Consider the following 14,083-nt stretch of genomic DNA (forward strand, 5'->3'; position numbering starts at 1 on the left):
TTTTACTGCAAAGCCTTTTATGAATCAAAGCCAATGTCTCATCCATGTTGTGATGTCCTATATCACACAATTATATTGATTTTCTTTATTTGTTAATCTTCACTGAATAGGTCTTGGACATCTGATTGGGTCTCCCTTGCTCCGGGCATACATGCATGGCTACTTCATCGATATACGGCTGTACCACAAGGTAACAGAGGGGTGTTTGAATACATGAATGATTTCTGTGGTCAGCAGGATTGCATCATTCAGATCCATGTTTGTGTTTGCAGGTGAAAGCAATGGTGAATCCTTTTGCCTATGAGGAATACAGGCGAGAGAAGATCAGACAGAAGATTGAAGAGACTCGCGCTCAGCGTGTGCAGATTAAGGTGAGCATGAAGACTATCACAAGAAGCTCACAACCAGTTTCTGTCTAGGATTGGTTCTGTACCTGGGCTGGCAACAAGGGCAGGTGAAGAACCTGTTTCAGGCAAATGTACTTTGTTTCTGAGGCAACAGATGGAAATGGCGAACTATGTAGAGTTGTCAGGTGCTTTCTTAAAGGATACCCAAGGTGAACGCCTCTTTGAAGGCTCCAGGCAGATATGGGCGTGAGTCCCCATGCCCACCGCTCCCCCCGATCACGTCCGCCCATTTTTTATTCAGTTTATATTATAATTTCAGTTTATAAATGCAATGTACGGTAAATAAATGAGCACAACCTCTTTTTCTCTATCTCTTGTAGAAACTACCTAAAGTAAACAAGGAACTTGCTCTGAAGCTGATAGAGGAGGAAGGTGAGGAGCGGCCGCTGCAGAAGAAGAAGCAGAAGGTAAGTGTTCTGTGGAGGGGTTTGGGCAGAATTACCTGGCAGAGTCTGTTATCGAGTGTTAAAGCCTGTACTCACTGGAAGAGGGATCAGAGAAGCGTCAGCGACGCGGCTGTATGAGCAAGCGTTTCCCCGATTCATCTCTCTACTCGTGGGAGCACACGACAGGCATGAACGCGAGTTCAAACGATCGTGGCACTGTGGGGGTAGTCAGGGATCTTAAAGCTCCAATTGCGCCGCAAAATGTAATTCACTTTAATCGCCCACATGTACCCAAGGTCGTGGAAACAATCGCTAGCCAAGCAAAAAAATCACAGGTCATGGGAAAATCGTTTCAAAAAATTGTGACGTGGGTACATAGCTTTAGAGTGATAAGTTTTCCTCAACACTTTTTGGAATGGTATGTGAAACGATTCTGTGGTTGATTGGAGTATATGATTTCGTCGATTGAATTGTTGGCTTTTACAATTGTATCTGAAGAGAGAAAGTGCCATAATCATCCTGTTTATGCAAAAAATCAATAATTACCTTTTGGTTACTTCCGATCCTTCAAATCTGGTTGAATGACTGCATCTGAGGGGAATATTGTACTGTTCATGGACACCTTTAGCTGAAGTCCTCAGTCTCTTCCTCCCTGTATGGTTTGACCAGAGACAGGATGATTATTGTGTGAGCAGAATCAGCTGGCTAAGAAAGATTCAGCCACAGTCAAGTGTCTCTCACTGTGGGCTCGGGCATAACCATACTATAAGTACTCTGTAAAGATGCATGCATTAATGCGCATGCTTGGAGGGAATGCATGATGGGAAATAATGGGCAGCATGGTGGCATAGTGGTTAGCACTCTCACCTTGTAGCGCAGACTCCCTGGTTCATATTCCAGCCAGGACAACATCTGCAAAGAGTTTGTATGTTCTCCTCATGTCTGCATGGGTTTCCTATGATACGACTGATGCATACACTACACGATACATACAGACATACGACTATGGCAGGGATTAGATTGTGAGCTCCTCTGAGGGACAGGTAAGTGACAAGACAATATACTCTGTACAGCACTGTGGAAGATGTCGGCGCTATATAAATACTAAATAATAGTAATAAAATAATGGTGATTAGACTTGGGTTTTTGTTAGATACCCCGCTTGCGCTTTCTGTAAAAACTGTACATTTTATTTACAAAAAAACTGATCGTTTCTCTCCTGCAGAAAATGCCTAATCTCCTCAGCGACGACCGATTTAAAGCCATGTTCCAGAATCCAGACTTCCAAGTGGACCAGCAGAGTGAGGAGTTCCGGATGCTGAACCCTCTGGTGTCTAAAGTGACAGAGAAAAGGAGGAAGAAGCTGAAGGCGATGGAGATGCTGCAGGCCAAAGAACAGGTGCAGTACGGGCGTGGTCCATTCACATCTCACACTCTGGCAGCTGTGCGTCTGCCTCACATGCTTCCCACACTCCTAGGAGATCTTGTTCACCGTGAGCTTGCTGGGTAATCTGTAACTCTGGGTTTCCTACCCCACATTAATCCATGCCATGCACTGACGAGGATCAACCAATCCGAAACAGTCTGTATGCGTGTTGGATTATTGGTTGTACAATTAACAAGCTAACACATCATTGCATTCCAGCGGTTCTGGGGGTGTGGCTTGCTTTCAGGGACAACAAAGGATGATTTGCATATTCAGCATTGATGCATCGTGGGAGGCATCATATGCTCACTCCAACCGGAATTATTGCAAATGCCTTCTGTTTTAAGAAGGCAAACTTTAGTTATACCTCCCATATGCAACCTCGTGCAATGATATGTTCTGTTAGCAGCCGTTCATGGAAGAAAGATGTGGATCTGAATGGATGATCTCAGTTTTTTGGCTAATCCAGCTAATACATATATTTTTGTAGCACTGAGCGGCTTTATTTTGGAGGAATGTTCTGGGCAGCCAGATAAATGCACTGATGAAACACGGTACATGAGAAATGTGTTATTTGTTAAAAATGTTGTAATTCTTTCCAACCAGTCCTGTTACTTAGGTAGCCAAGCAACAAATAATATATATACAAGCCAGCATGGCATATTCTGCACTTGTCCACTAAAGATCAATGCATATGGGTACAACCCCTCTATAAGCCTGCTGATAGGACAGGGCAGCTAACTAATGAGTCATGACACTACATTTCTCCTGCTGTAATCAAGTTAGATTCAAAAAACTAATTGGCAAATCTTTGGCAATGAAAATAAAAGAGGGTCAGTAACTTGCCTGTGGAGGGGGAAGGTCCTGGATCCTATAGAGCAGTGATAGCTAACCTTGGCACTCCAGCTGTGGTGGAACTACAAGTCCCATGAGGCATTGCAATACTCTGACAACTCCACACATAACTTGGGGAGGCAGAGGCATGATGGGATTTGTAGTTTTTTCACAGCTGGAGTGCCAAGGTTAGCCATCACTGCTATAGAGCCTTACCTGTCGCCTCTCGGTCCCCTCGTTTCAGTGCTGATCCGTTTTATTTGCTGTCTTCGGGAGCCCTCATATGGCTTCTGATGCAGTCTGGCACAAGAGTGCTCTGGAAGCCTTCTGAAGGTCGCCAAATACTTATTTCGCCAATTGGTCAAATGCATGCATGGGGTAACATCGCTGGCCCTATAGGATCTAGAGCCTTCCCTCTCCATACGTAAATATCTGACATTTTTGTTTGTTTTCTCACTGGATGGTCCAGTAGATGCCCCATTCTCTTTGGCCAGTCGATACAGGTGCAGTCTGCCTGCATGCGCTCCCCTGTCACTCTTCCGCGGCTGGGAGCATTCTATGGCAGCTGGAGAACAATCCAGGCAATGGGAGCGTGGTGAGGCTTGCGCAGTGCGCCCAACTGAGCAAAGATAACGGGCATCTCCCGGACCATCCAGGAGGACAGTGGTCTGCATGGAGCGGGCTGGAGGAAGCCCCAGGTATGTATAAAGCTTTTTAACCCTTCCACTTTTAGGTTTACTTTAAGGTTTGATACTTACCTGAGTAGAGGGAAGGATCTGGATAGTTTAGAGCCTTCCCGTTCCTCCTTCCAGACTGTCATTCCCACGTTGTCCACCTGTAAAGCTGCTTGGTTAATTGTGGTAGATCTTTGAACAGCTCGTGCCCCTTAGTAGTTACGAGGACGAGTGCATTGCTCCAGTGCATGTGTTCAGACTTGTGAATGCGCAGTAGGGATGCATGGGCCCTCAGAACTACTCGGGACACAAGTAGTTCTGAAGAGCTGTTCAACTGAGCAGGTTGAACGGTGCGGGAACGGCAGGCGTCACAGAGGAACTGAAATCCTCTATACTATCCAGAGCCTTTCCCTGCCTCTACTCAGGTAAGTATCAAACTTGAAGTGAGTTTTCTCATTTCAGGTTTTCTTTATGCCGCGCCTGCTGCATCCCAATGCAACTCAAAAAGCAACAATCATATGACCCTGCGGCAGAGTGCACCAACAGGGTCATATGCATAGCTCCGCCCCCTGCTTAGTGAACGTACTCCTTGCTGGGCAGATTGTACGTCACTGGGATTCCCGTCGCTCCGCGCATGTGCACTGCACTCCGTCGTTTACATGCATCGCCCATAGACTTTCATTACCTTAAGCACCCCATGTTAAGCTTGGTGCTTGCAGTAACGCGCTGTTGCCCTTGCGTTAGCTCAGATACTTCCAGTGAACCGCAAGGGACCACAATAAGTGTTAGTCTCCATAGACTTTCATTGCTTTTGCGGCCCCATGCAGCATAAAAGGATAACACAACGCAAGTTTACCCTACAAGTATAAAAGGGGCCTGAATGTACATGAGATGTTATTTCTATTGCTAATTTGTGTTGCGGGGAAACATAGGAGGTTCAGACAAGTGTGGCCTCTGCCTGAGTCTTTACTTACTGAGCAATCACTGGATTAAACAGTGGTGATTTTGTTTGAACTATTGCAGTACAGTTCTGCTTGGAATATACTACGGTTGCTGGAGCAGTAAAGCAGCATATGATAAGAAGCAGGTGACAGATGGAGAAGCCGGTCTCACGTATGCCAGGAGAATTGCTTATCATAGCAGAATAGAATAGATAGCATTATTTACGCAAGCAGATTCCGGTGCTTCCCACACTAATCATACAATCCATAATACCATATTGGTGGAGTGACAGAGTTCAGAATACGTCATTTTATAAGAGGATGTAGTAATGCCTATCTGTAGGCAGACAGCTGCACACATACTTTTAAAGAAAACCTGTAACGAGAAAAAGTTCCCCTGGGGGATACTCACCTCAGGTGGGGGAAGTCTCCTGATCCTATCGAGGCTTCCCCCGTTCTCCTGTGTCCCATGGCGGTCTCGCTGTGCCCCTCTGAGCAGCGAGGATGTATATATTTACCTTCTCGGCTCCAGCGCAGGTGCAGTATCAGCTCTCCGCTCGGAGATAGGCGGAAATAGCCGATTGCTGTCTGTCCACTCTACTGCGCAGGTGCAAGTCTCCTGCGCCTGCGTAGTAGAGTGGACCCGACGGAGATCAGCTATTTTCGCCTATCTCCGTGCTGAGAGCCGCAACAGTGCCCCCCCCCCCCCTCCCCCCCCGCTGGAGCCAGGGAAGGTAAATAAATGTAGCTTGTCAGGCTTGTCAAGCTAGGATTACCGGAGACTTCGGAGAAGCCAGCGCTGGACTGCCTGCAGCTACAGGGGAGGGGGAAGCCCCAGGGTCCCAAGGTAAGTACCCCCCAGGGGACGTTTTTTTAAGATTTTATGTGTGACCCAGCTATACCTGCCCAAAGATTTAAAATTATGATCAGACAACGCTGAGATCATATTACTGTTGTCAACGTTGTCTGATCATAATTTTTTTGTATGACCTGTGTTTCTGCACAACATTCTAGTGAACTTTGACAGGACATTTGCATGCAGCTGATGGATTATTAAGAGGGGTAATATACAGCAGAGTCCTGGTTATCAGGAACTCAACCAACCAGTACAAATCGCTGGCAGTGCTCACAGTGGTTAAGGCCAATAACCAAGACTCTACCGTACTGAGCATGAGCATTGCCTTGTGATTGGCTACGGCAAACATCCAATCACAAGGCGATGCTCGTGCACATGCCCGGTAGGTAATTTGTGGATGCTGCGGATGCTCCTCTAACAAAAGGTTGCTGGGCAGAGTAGGATCGAACGTGTTCGTCTCTCACTCCTCGTGCTGTCTTTTTGCCACGGTCACACGGCATACAATGCACGGTAGGGGATGCTGGGAATGGACACTTCAACACACAGCTTCAAAGGTCGGAGTCCCCTGTAAAGATGGATTGTGCTAAGGTCCAACTCTCCCAGTATCTTTTTGAGGATACAGTTTATGAGGTAAAAGATGGGAGGAGGTGGTTGTTATTTTTTATTTACTGCCTTTTATTGAAATTGCGGGATCTGGATAAATGGGTACCTTTTTTGATAGTTTTCCTTCAATATCAGATTTCCCAATCTGTTTTGCTTGTCAGTGGAGTGTAAAGACACTTTAGTTTAGTGTTTAGTGGAATGTAAAGACACTTGTGTAAAAATAGCTTCTTTTATTCCGAGAAGAGTGCAGTGCAGGTGTTGCCTCTTCTGCCCCGTGAGGAAGAGGCCTTGGTGGATCTGTTTTCGTCAGACTGATGAGCTTTATAAATAGAAATAAACACATGAAGCCACTTGCTTGATTGTCATGAGATTCTAATTCTGCATCCAGGAGGAAGAGGAAGAGCCAGAAGGAAAACCGAGTGATGCAGAGAGCTCTGAATCTTCCGATGATGAAAAGGCCTGGGTCGAAGAGGTCAGGAAACAGCGCAAGCTCCTACGCCAAGAGGAAAAAGCAAAGAGGCAGGAAAGGGAGAAGGAGGATCAACAAACAACCCTCAAGCCTCAGTTTTATGAAATAAAGGCGGGAGAGGAATTCCGTAGCTTCCAGGAGGCGGCAAAGAAGCAAAAGTTGATGAGGTAGGTGTGAGGCAGGTGGCTAATCTTTTCTACATGTGTCACTTCCTGTAAGACCCACAGTGACCTTCTCTCCATCAAGAGAGCCTCTGTGTTCAGTTTGGTGGACCTAAGATAACCTGTGCTGTGATTAGAGACAGAGCCTATTAGAGATTCAACCTGTCAGCTTTAATTTCCATTCCCCACAATACCTTGTATTTCTTTTTGTTGTGTGCACGGCCAAAGGAAACCATGAGCTTTTCACATTTTTGTCTTCTTACGTCTAACGACTCGGTCCAAGAACAGCAATCCGCAACAAGAAGAGGTTGCATGGCAGTTAAGTGGTTGGTTGGCATTCCAACCTAGTTTTGCTAGACTATCAGGCTCATATGCCAGCCAGAATAGTTTCTGCAAGAAGTTTGTAGGATCTCCCTGTATTTGCATGAGGGTACTTCAGGGCACTCCGGCTTCTTCCCCCAAACTAATAGCCTTCTGAGTTCCTCCTCAAATTGGTCCTAAACTATTGTAGAGATTAGATTGTTAGCTTCTCTAAGCGGCAGTAGTGATGAGAAGCAGTTACTCCGAAACTGATGTATACATGTTGGATTACTATCGCTCTGTAAAATGAATAGCCGTAGCCACACTTTGCAGTCCATCAGCTGTGTATGAGTGGGGCATACTGAAAACTTTCAAACGGTCTGGACGTGAGTCACTAATGCTAGGTACACAAAATGAGATTTTCTGGCAGATTTACTGCCGGATTGATTATTTCTAACATGTCTGATCGATTTTCTATAGAAATGAACGGGAAATCAGATCAGACATGTTGGAAGTAATCAGCCTGGCAGTAAATCTGCCAGAAAAACTCATTGTGTGTACCAGGGATAAGTCTCAGTAGGAGGCTATGGAGGGGGGCAAGGGGGGGGGGCTAGTGAGTGGCAGTCCCAGAGAAGACTCAATGTGCCTGATTCATTAAGCTGCTCGGCTATAAGAGGGCAAGCTTAATGACACTAACGCAAGCTAAATAAAGAGCCGCACTGCTCCTTTTAAAGGTACCGGCCACTCCTTATGTGGCGGAGATGTGAAGTAATGCAGCCACTGCTAGTAAAGGATCTGCAGCTTACACCTGATTGGACGAATAGAATGCCTGTCACACAGCCCATACTATTTTCAGTGTAGCCCGCCGAACCACCATCAGGGCCAATAGCAGCGCCATATTGGCATACTGGCCACTCTGAATTGGGCTTATATGCACAGGACCATTGCCCAATCCAAAACCGCCAGTATCTAGTACCGCGCTGCCATTGGCCCCGATGGTAGTTGCTAGTCGCATAATTTAGGATTGCTGACTATGCAGCACTACTGCGCGGCTCTGTATGTAGCTCATGTTCGTGTCATTAAGCTTGTACTGCTATACCAGCACAGCTTAATAAATCCGGCCCAATGTGCTCAGGATAAAGAAATAGAAAGCATGAACAATAAATGGAGGACTGGAGAATCCAGCACAATTGAGTGGATCTATTGCATCACATAAGCATGGTACAAACAGCATTCACATTGTACTTATCATGATGTAGTTCTGGGTCGGAAAGTGGAAGGTGGCTGGTAACATGTCTGTTGCTATGGGGGGTTGTGGAGGGGCAACGAGCAGCGCACAACGCGTACTTGTGGGGAGAACTATGCAATCTGGCAGTGCTTGGACATTGTGGATCCCCCAAGATCTGGCATGCCAGATCTTTTAGCAGATGTTGGGTGGCTGCTGTAAGCACACTGGAGTCACTCACGATTCTCGACCAAGGCGGTCTTTATCATCCACCACGGCCAAGTGCATTCCAGCGTGTGTACGAATCTGATTAGAGAGAGATCTGTTGGCTGCCCATTCACCGCAGGCTGAAAATGATCTGGAATCGACCTTGTGACGCCGCATCCAGCCAGCTCACCGACCCGCCGCTAAATGTTCTTCCAGTACTCAGTGCAAGTTTTACATTACCTGTCCGTTCTCCATACACGCGCCACGCGGTTGCCTAGTAACATGGGCTCATGTATGACGTCTGACGTTTCAGGCATGCCCTTACTAGGCAACCACGGGCGCGTGTATGGAGAACGGAGGAATCCTGGAGCCAGCGGAGGACAAGTGGAGGCCACGGACAGGTAATGTATCACTTGCACTGGGCACGGGGGGGGGGGGGGGGGGGGGAGACACATTCAAGATTAGGGGGGACGGTGCTGGGAGTTTTGTCGCATTCGTCACTCATCCTGTTATTACACGCCATTACCGCCGCACACCCAATCGAGCAAGTCGGCTCTACATCTTGCAGCATGTGCGAACGACTAATGCAACCAATTTCGGCCCGAAATTGGTCGCATTGTCGGTCAGACATGCACTTGGCGGCACCAATTTTCATCCGATACGATTATAATTATGGAATCAGGTGGTCAATCGGCCGCCAAGTCGCCTGATGTATGGCCACCTTAACACCTATTCTAAATCTATCAAAGTTTGAGAAGCTCTGCAGCTTGTATATTTGAGAAAGTCATTCTCTTTGTTTCATGAAACTGAAGTTGGCACTTGCTCTGTGGACATAACCTGGATATAATGACGTTGGCAAATGTCAATATACACGCCTTATAATCACAAATGAATGACGCTGTGTTTCTGCACATAATGGATATTGAACCTTTGTAGTAATTGGTTGAAAAAAGCAGATCATCTCACGAAGGAAGGTCCTTTACAGCGACAAGTTGGTCTATTCTTTTACAGCTTGTTTTTTTTATCTACTGCTCTACTTCACAGAGGTCATGTGTATATTACTGTCATGGTTATCACTATGACTAAGTCTCATTGTGTAATTGTCGTGTGACTGTTGATGCCAGCCTCTCCTATGTTATAACTTCTTAGAAAACCCCATTACTTCCTCCAGTCATCTTTAGCACCTGACCTGGTGCCACCCAGAGGGTGTGGTGTTATATTGACACTTGAAGTCATGTGATAAATGACCTCATTGGTGAAGATTGGTGGAAAGTGTAGGTCATGTCAAAGCCTCTGGCCTTAGGAGTGGAGAGAAGTTTATTATTGTTACTTAGTGGAAGAAGGATGATGTGTTGGCAGGGCATGTGAATACATGACAGTGACAGTCAGTATTCTTGAGCCTTGCCTTAAAGGGAACCTTAACCCAATCATAAAAAATGAGTTTAACTTACCTGAGGCTTCTACCTGCAGCCATCCTGTGCCCTCGATGTCACTCCTGGATCCTCTGGTCCCCCGCCGGCAGCTAGTTTCGTTTTTGCCGACTCTGAATCGGCTGGCCACCACGCGTCTCATTGAACGCGTCACCGCGGCAACAAAACGCTATAGCGGGTGTCAACACGTGGTACGTGTTGACACCCGCTATAGCGTCCTGTTGCCGCGGTATTTTTATAGCATTGCATCATTCTCTAATATATGCAGTTTACACACTACACTCATCATTTTAAAGGGTTTCACAAAGCAGAACTAATGACCTTTTTAAGTTTCCTCTGCAGTAAAACCATAAACAAACTTGAAACAATGAGAGACAGTTGAGATAAGAGATTTGACAGTACTGTCCACTACTTTTTGGGTCACAGAGCTCAGTGAAGCTCTTTCGCAGAGATAACTGAAGTTTCTTAAAGGTGGCCATACATCAGGTGACTTGGCGGCCGATCAACCATCCAATTTGATTATTATAATCGAATTAGATGAAAATCGGTGCCGCCCAGTGCACGCCCGACTGACAAAGCGACTGATTTCTGGTAAATGAAACTCTTTTCCTTAACGTCAGTTTAGGTTCACTTTAATGTCCCGTTTAGACCAATCCCAGGAGGCAGATGGCCAAGGCGGATTACAGCTGCTTCCTAACATTTTATTTTTAGTGAATCTTTTCCCTGAACTACATATTATTTGTCCAGCCCTATTATTATGCTTTATTTTATTATCGGCATTATACATGGAAATATGACTTCAGCTTGGCTTGTCCCTTTTTAGTTGCAGCGGTAGCAGCTCTTGACGTGTGAGCGCTGGTATCTGGAACTGGGACAGCATTGGGGCTTTCCATTACAATCACTAAACTTCCCCCTGCCTGTTTCACACGCACGCCACCTGCACGCCTACACTGCATTATTGCATTGGATATTTACTAACCAGTGGGCTAAATCCATCCACCCCAGCCCGTGCTCTGCCCTGATTATTTGGCAAGTTTGGCATGATATAAATAACATATTTACGCATCTGCAGTACAGCAGAGCCGTAAGTCTCAACTAACTGGCATGCCTGATGGATGACAGGGACCTTATTTTTCAGGGGTTTCAAGGTGTTTTAACTACTTACTTTACTTACTACAGGATATTCTCGTTGTTACAAGTGGCTCCTAAAAGTCACATGGCATGAATATGTTACCCCCATTAAATGGGCCCAGCGTGCTAGCACACACCTGGGCTCATCAACCCCACCTCTCTCTAACTACACTAAACAGAGATCCCTTCTCAGGGGTCTGATCCCCCCACCCCCATGCTGCGATCAGGCAGCATGGAGGATTACAAAGTAGATCTCTGACCCGACCTTGTTCCTGCGGCGATCGGGTTCCCCTCCATACAGTACTGCTGTCCACCTCACTATGCCGAATGGATCGGGTCCCGACTTGATGACATCATCAAGCTGGGGCCCGATCCATTCGGCACATAGAGGTTGATTGCAGTACTGAATGAAGAGGAGCCGAAGGTCAGGTGAGAGATTATTACTTTATAATACTTCTCTGCGCCCATCTCTGCAGGGTGGGGGGCATACACCTGGCAATAGGGGGGTGGGTGGGGTTGTCCTAAAGGGGAAACACTTGGCAGAGGGAGTGACACACACTAGATAACCATGGGGGGGGGGGGGGAGATAAAGGGGCACACGCCTGGCTATCCATGGGGGAGGGGAATAAAGAGGCACATCTGGCCAACTATGAGGGGGACAAATACAGAGGCACACCTGTCTAACTGAGGTGTAGGGGTTACAGAGGCACGTCTGGCCAACTATGGGGGAGAGGGGAATATATAGTATCACATCTGACGAACTACGCAAGGGGAGGGGGGGGGGGGATTATGAAGAGGCTCATACTTTACAATAAAAATCGAGGTTTGTGCACGCTACTGTGCACATTTTGTCAGCGTGTATGCTGTGTGATGAGCAAGAACGTCAGAATTGCATAGACAGCACTTCTGATGTTCAGATGATATGCGCTGCGCGGCAGTGCAATGTGGTATCGCACTACTGCACACATTTTTCAGCCAAGTACAGCGCTGACCCACATTCACTGTAGTGAATGGGATCAGTAGACAGTGTGCGATTGTGCGTGTTGCGTTCCATTCACACAGCATTTTGCGTTAACAATGGGAATGAGGCCTAATTTGTAAACACAGGATGTTAACAATATGTCTGCTTCCATGAAAGCGGGAAGTAGACAAACTTCAGATTTATTGTAGGTTTTATATCCGCTATAACACAGAATTGTTTTACTTTAAATCTAGCTGTAAGTTATGCTGTTGCTTAAGAGCAGGAAGTTCTGAGTTCAAGTCTGCTTTAAAAGAGAACTCTACTCATGTGACATTGCTGCTCACCTCCACAAAGGCCTTCTCTATATGTCCTTTTTATAAAATCCTGATGGGTGACGTTATGTGCATTGTGCGTCACTCCGACAGCTCCCAGGTTTGTTGTTTGATAGATATTAGACGCCTCTATAGAGAATAGGTGTGTCTAATGTATTGAAGAGCAGGGCAGAGTGACAACTATGTTACATCATGTCAGGATTTTATTAAGAAAAAAAGAAAGATAGTGATAATGTCATTGCGGAAGTGCATTAGTCTCATACCTGCCCTGCCTGAAGGCCTGGCACATAATCTTTAGAGGAACTGAAAATCTCTGTTTTCAACACTCCTTCAAAACAGATATGACATTTAAAGATTAATTGCAGTGACTGATATAACTATAGGCATGTCTTGTGTAATCTCCTCCTTGTGCGACTAAGAATTCAGTAGCTGCAGGCAGTGCGGCCATTAGTGGCGAATACTTTACATTCCATGGTGTGCTGTCTGCTTTATTCTATAGAGCTGGCACATTTGCTGCCCGGCTATAGAAGTGACACTGACAGCTGATGTCTGAGGACTTTATAAAGCATTATGGGCCAGCCATGTCAGTGGAAGGGTGTATCTCAAGAGCTGACCACACACTGTACAGTCTGGATTGTATAGTCCCTAGGTTCTCAATGTGTGGTATGTGTACCCCAGGGGTTACTTCTGAGGGGTCCAGGGGGTACTCGGGCTTGATCTACTTAACCAAGAATAACACATTTTAGAGTTTTAGAAAATAACAATTATTTTAATAACACCAAATTAGTGTTTTAGCTAATTAGAAGCAATCATAAATGCTTGGAAATTGTTTAAAACCAATTATCATGTACTACAATTAAATATATATATATATATATATATATATATATATATATATATATATATATATATATATATATTTGTCACTGGGTACTTGTGATAATGCTTCCTATGCTAGGGGGTACTTGGTGACTACAGGGCTTTAAAAGAGGTACATACCAATAAAATGCTGAGAAACACTGGTATAGTCTTGCCACATCTGTGCTGTATAGGAGGCAGCAGAGAATTTATTCAACATATTGGTTAGGTAAGTTCAGTAAGTATGTAAGGGAGTGTCCGAGAACCATGCCAGACACATGACATACACAGCTACTAGCTATGTGTTGGAGACAATGGAATGAAAATGTAGTGTAGTTTAACCACTTGAGGACCGCAGTGTTAAACCCACCTAAAGACCAGGCCATTTTTTGCTCCCTCCCCACAGCCTGCCAATCACGGCGATCGTCTGTCATAGGCTTCAGCCAGTGGCGTAGCTAAGGAGCTGTGGGCCCCGATGCAAGTTTCACATGGGGCCCCCCAAGCACTCTATACATAACAATTGATATGGCACACCAAAACCTGCCAATGGCAACTACAGTGTCAGAGGTGCAAGAAGGGGATGGGGAACAGTTTAATGATTACCACTATTCATAGCATCCATAGAAGTGATTATTATGAGCACAGGACCAATAGAGAGCTAAAACTGTAGTTGAGGGAGGGCCCTTCAGGGTCCCTCTAACCCAAGGGCCCCGATGTCGGTACCTCTGCAACCCCTATTGCTACGCCCCTGGCTTCAGCCAAGGGCCAAAAGCTTACTGTTTTATATATACTTTTAAGTTAGCCAATAAATGGTATCATCCTGATTCAAAACTTCTTGCTTTTACTGTTGGCTAACACGGTACAATAGTCTATTGCTACTAT

General features: G+C 45.8%; 1 protein-coding gene across 1 annotated transcript in view; it reads left to right on the forward strand.

Moving 5' to 3' along the window:
• Positions 1-14,083, forward strand: part of NOL10 (nucleolar protein 10) — a 115,141-nt gene that overhangs the window by 69,854 nt on the left and 31,204 nt on the right. The window contains exons 15-19 of the mRNA XM_068280302.1: positions 111-190; positions 273-371; positions 728-814; positions 2,019-2,192; positions 6,516-6,763. Of these exons, the coding sequence (XP_068136403.1) occupies positions 111-190; positions 273-371; positions 728-814; positions 2,019-2,192; positions 6,516-6,763 (688 nt within the window). The remainder of the gene's footprint in view (positions 1-110; positions 191-272; positions 372-727; positions 815-2,018; positions 2,193-6,515; positions 6,764-14,083) is intronic.

Source organism: Hyperolius riggenbachi, chromosome 4 (assembly GCF_040937935.1).
Source record: "Hyperolius riggenbachi isolate aHypRig1 chromosome 4, aHypRig1.pri, whole genome shotgun sequence".
In the NCBI taxonomy this organism is placed as follows: Eukaryota; Metazoa; Chordata; class Amphibia; order Anura; family Hyperoliidae; genus Hyperolius; species Hyperolius riggenbachi.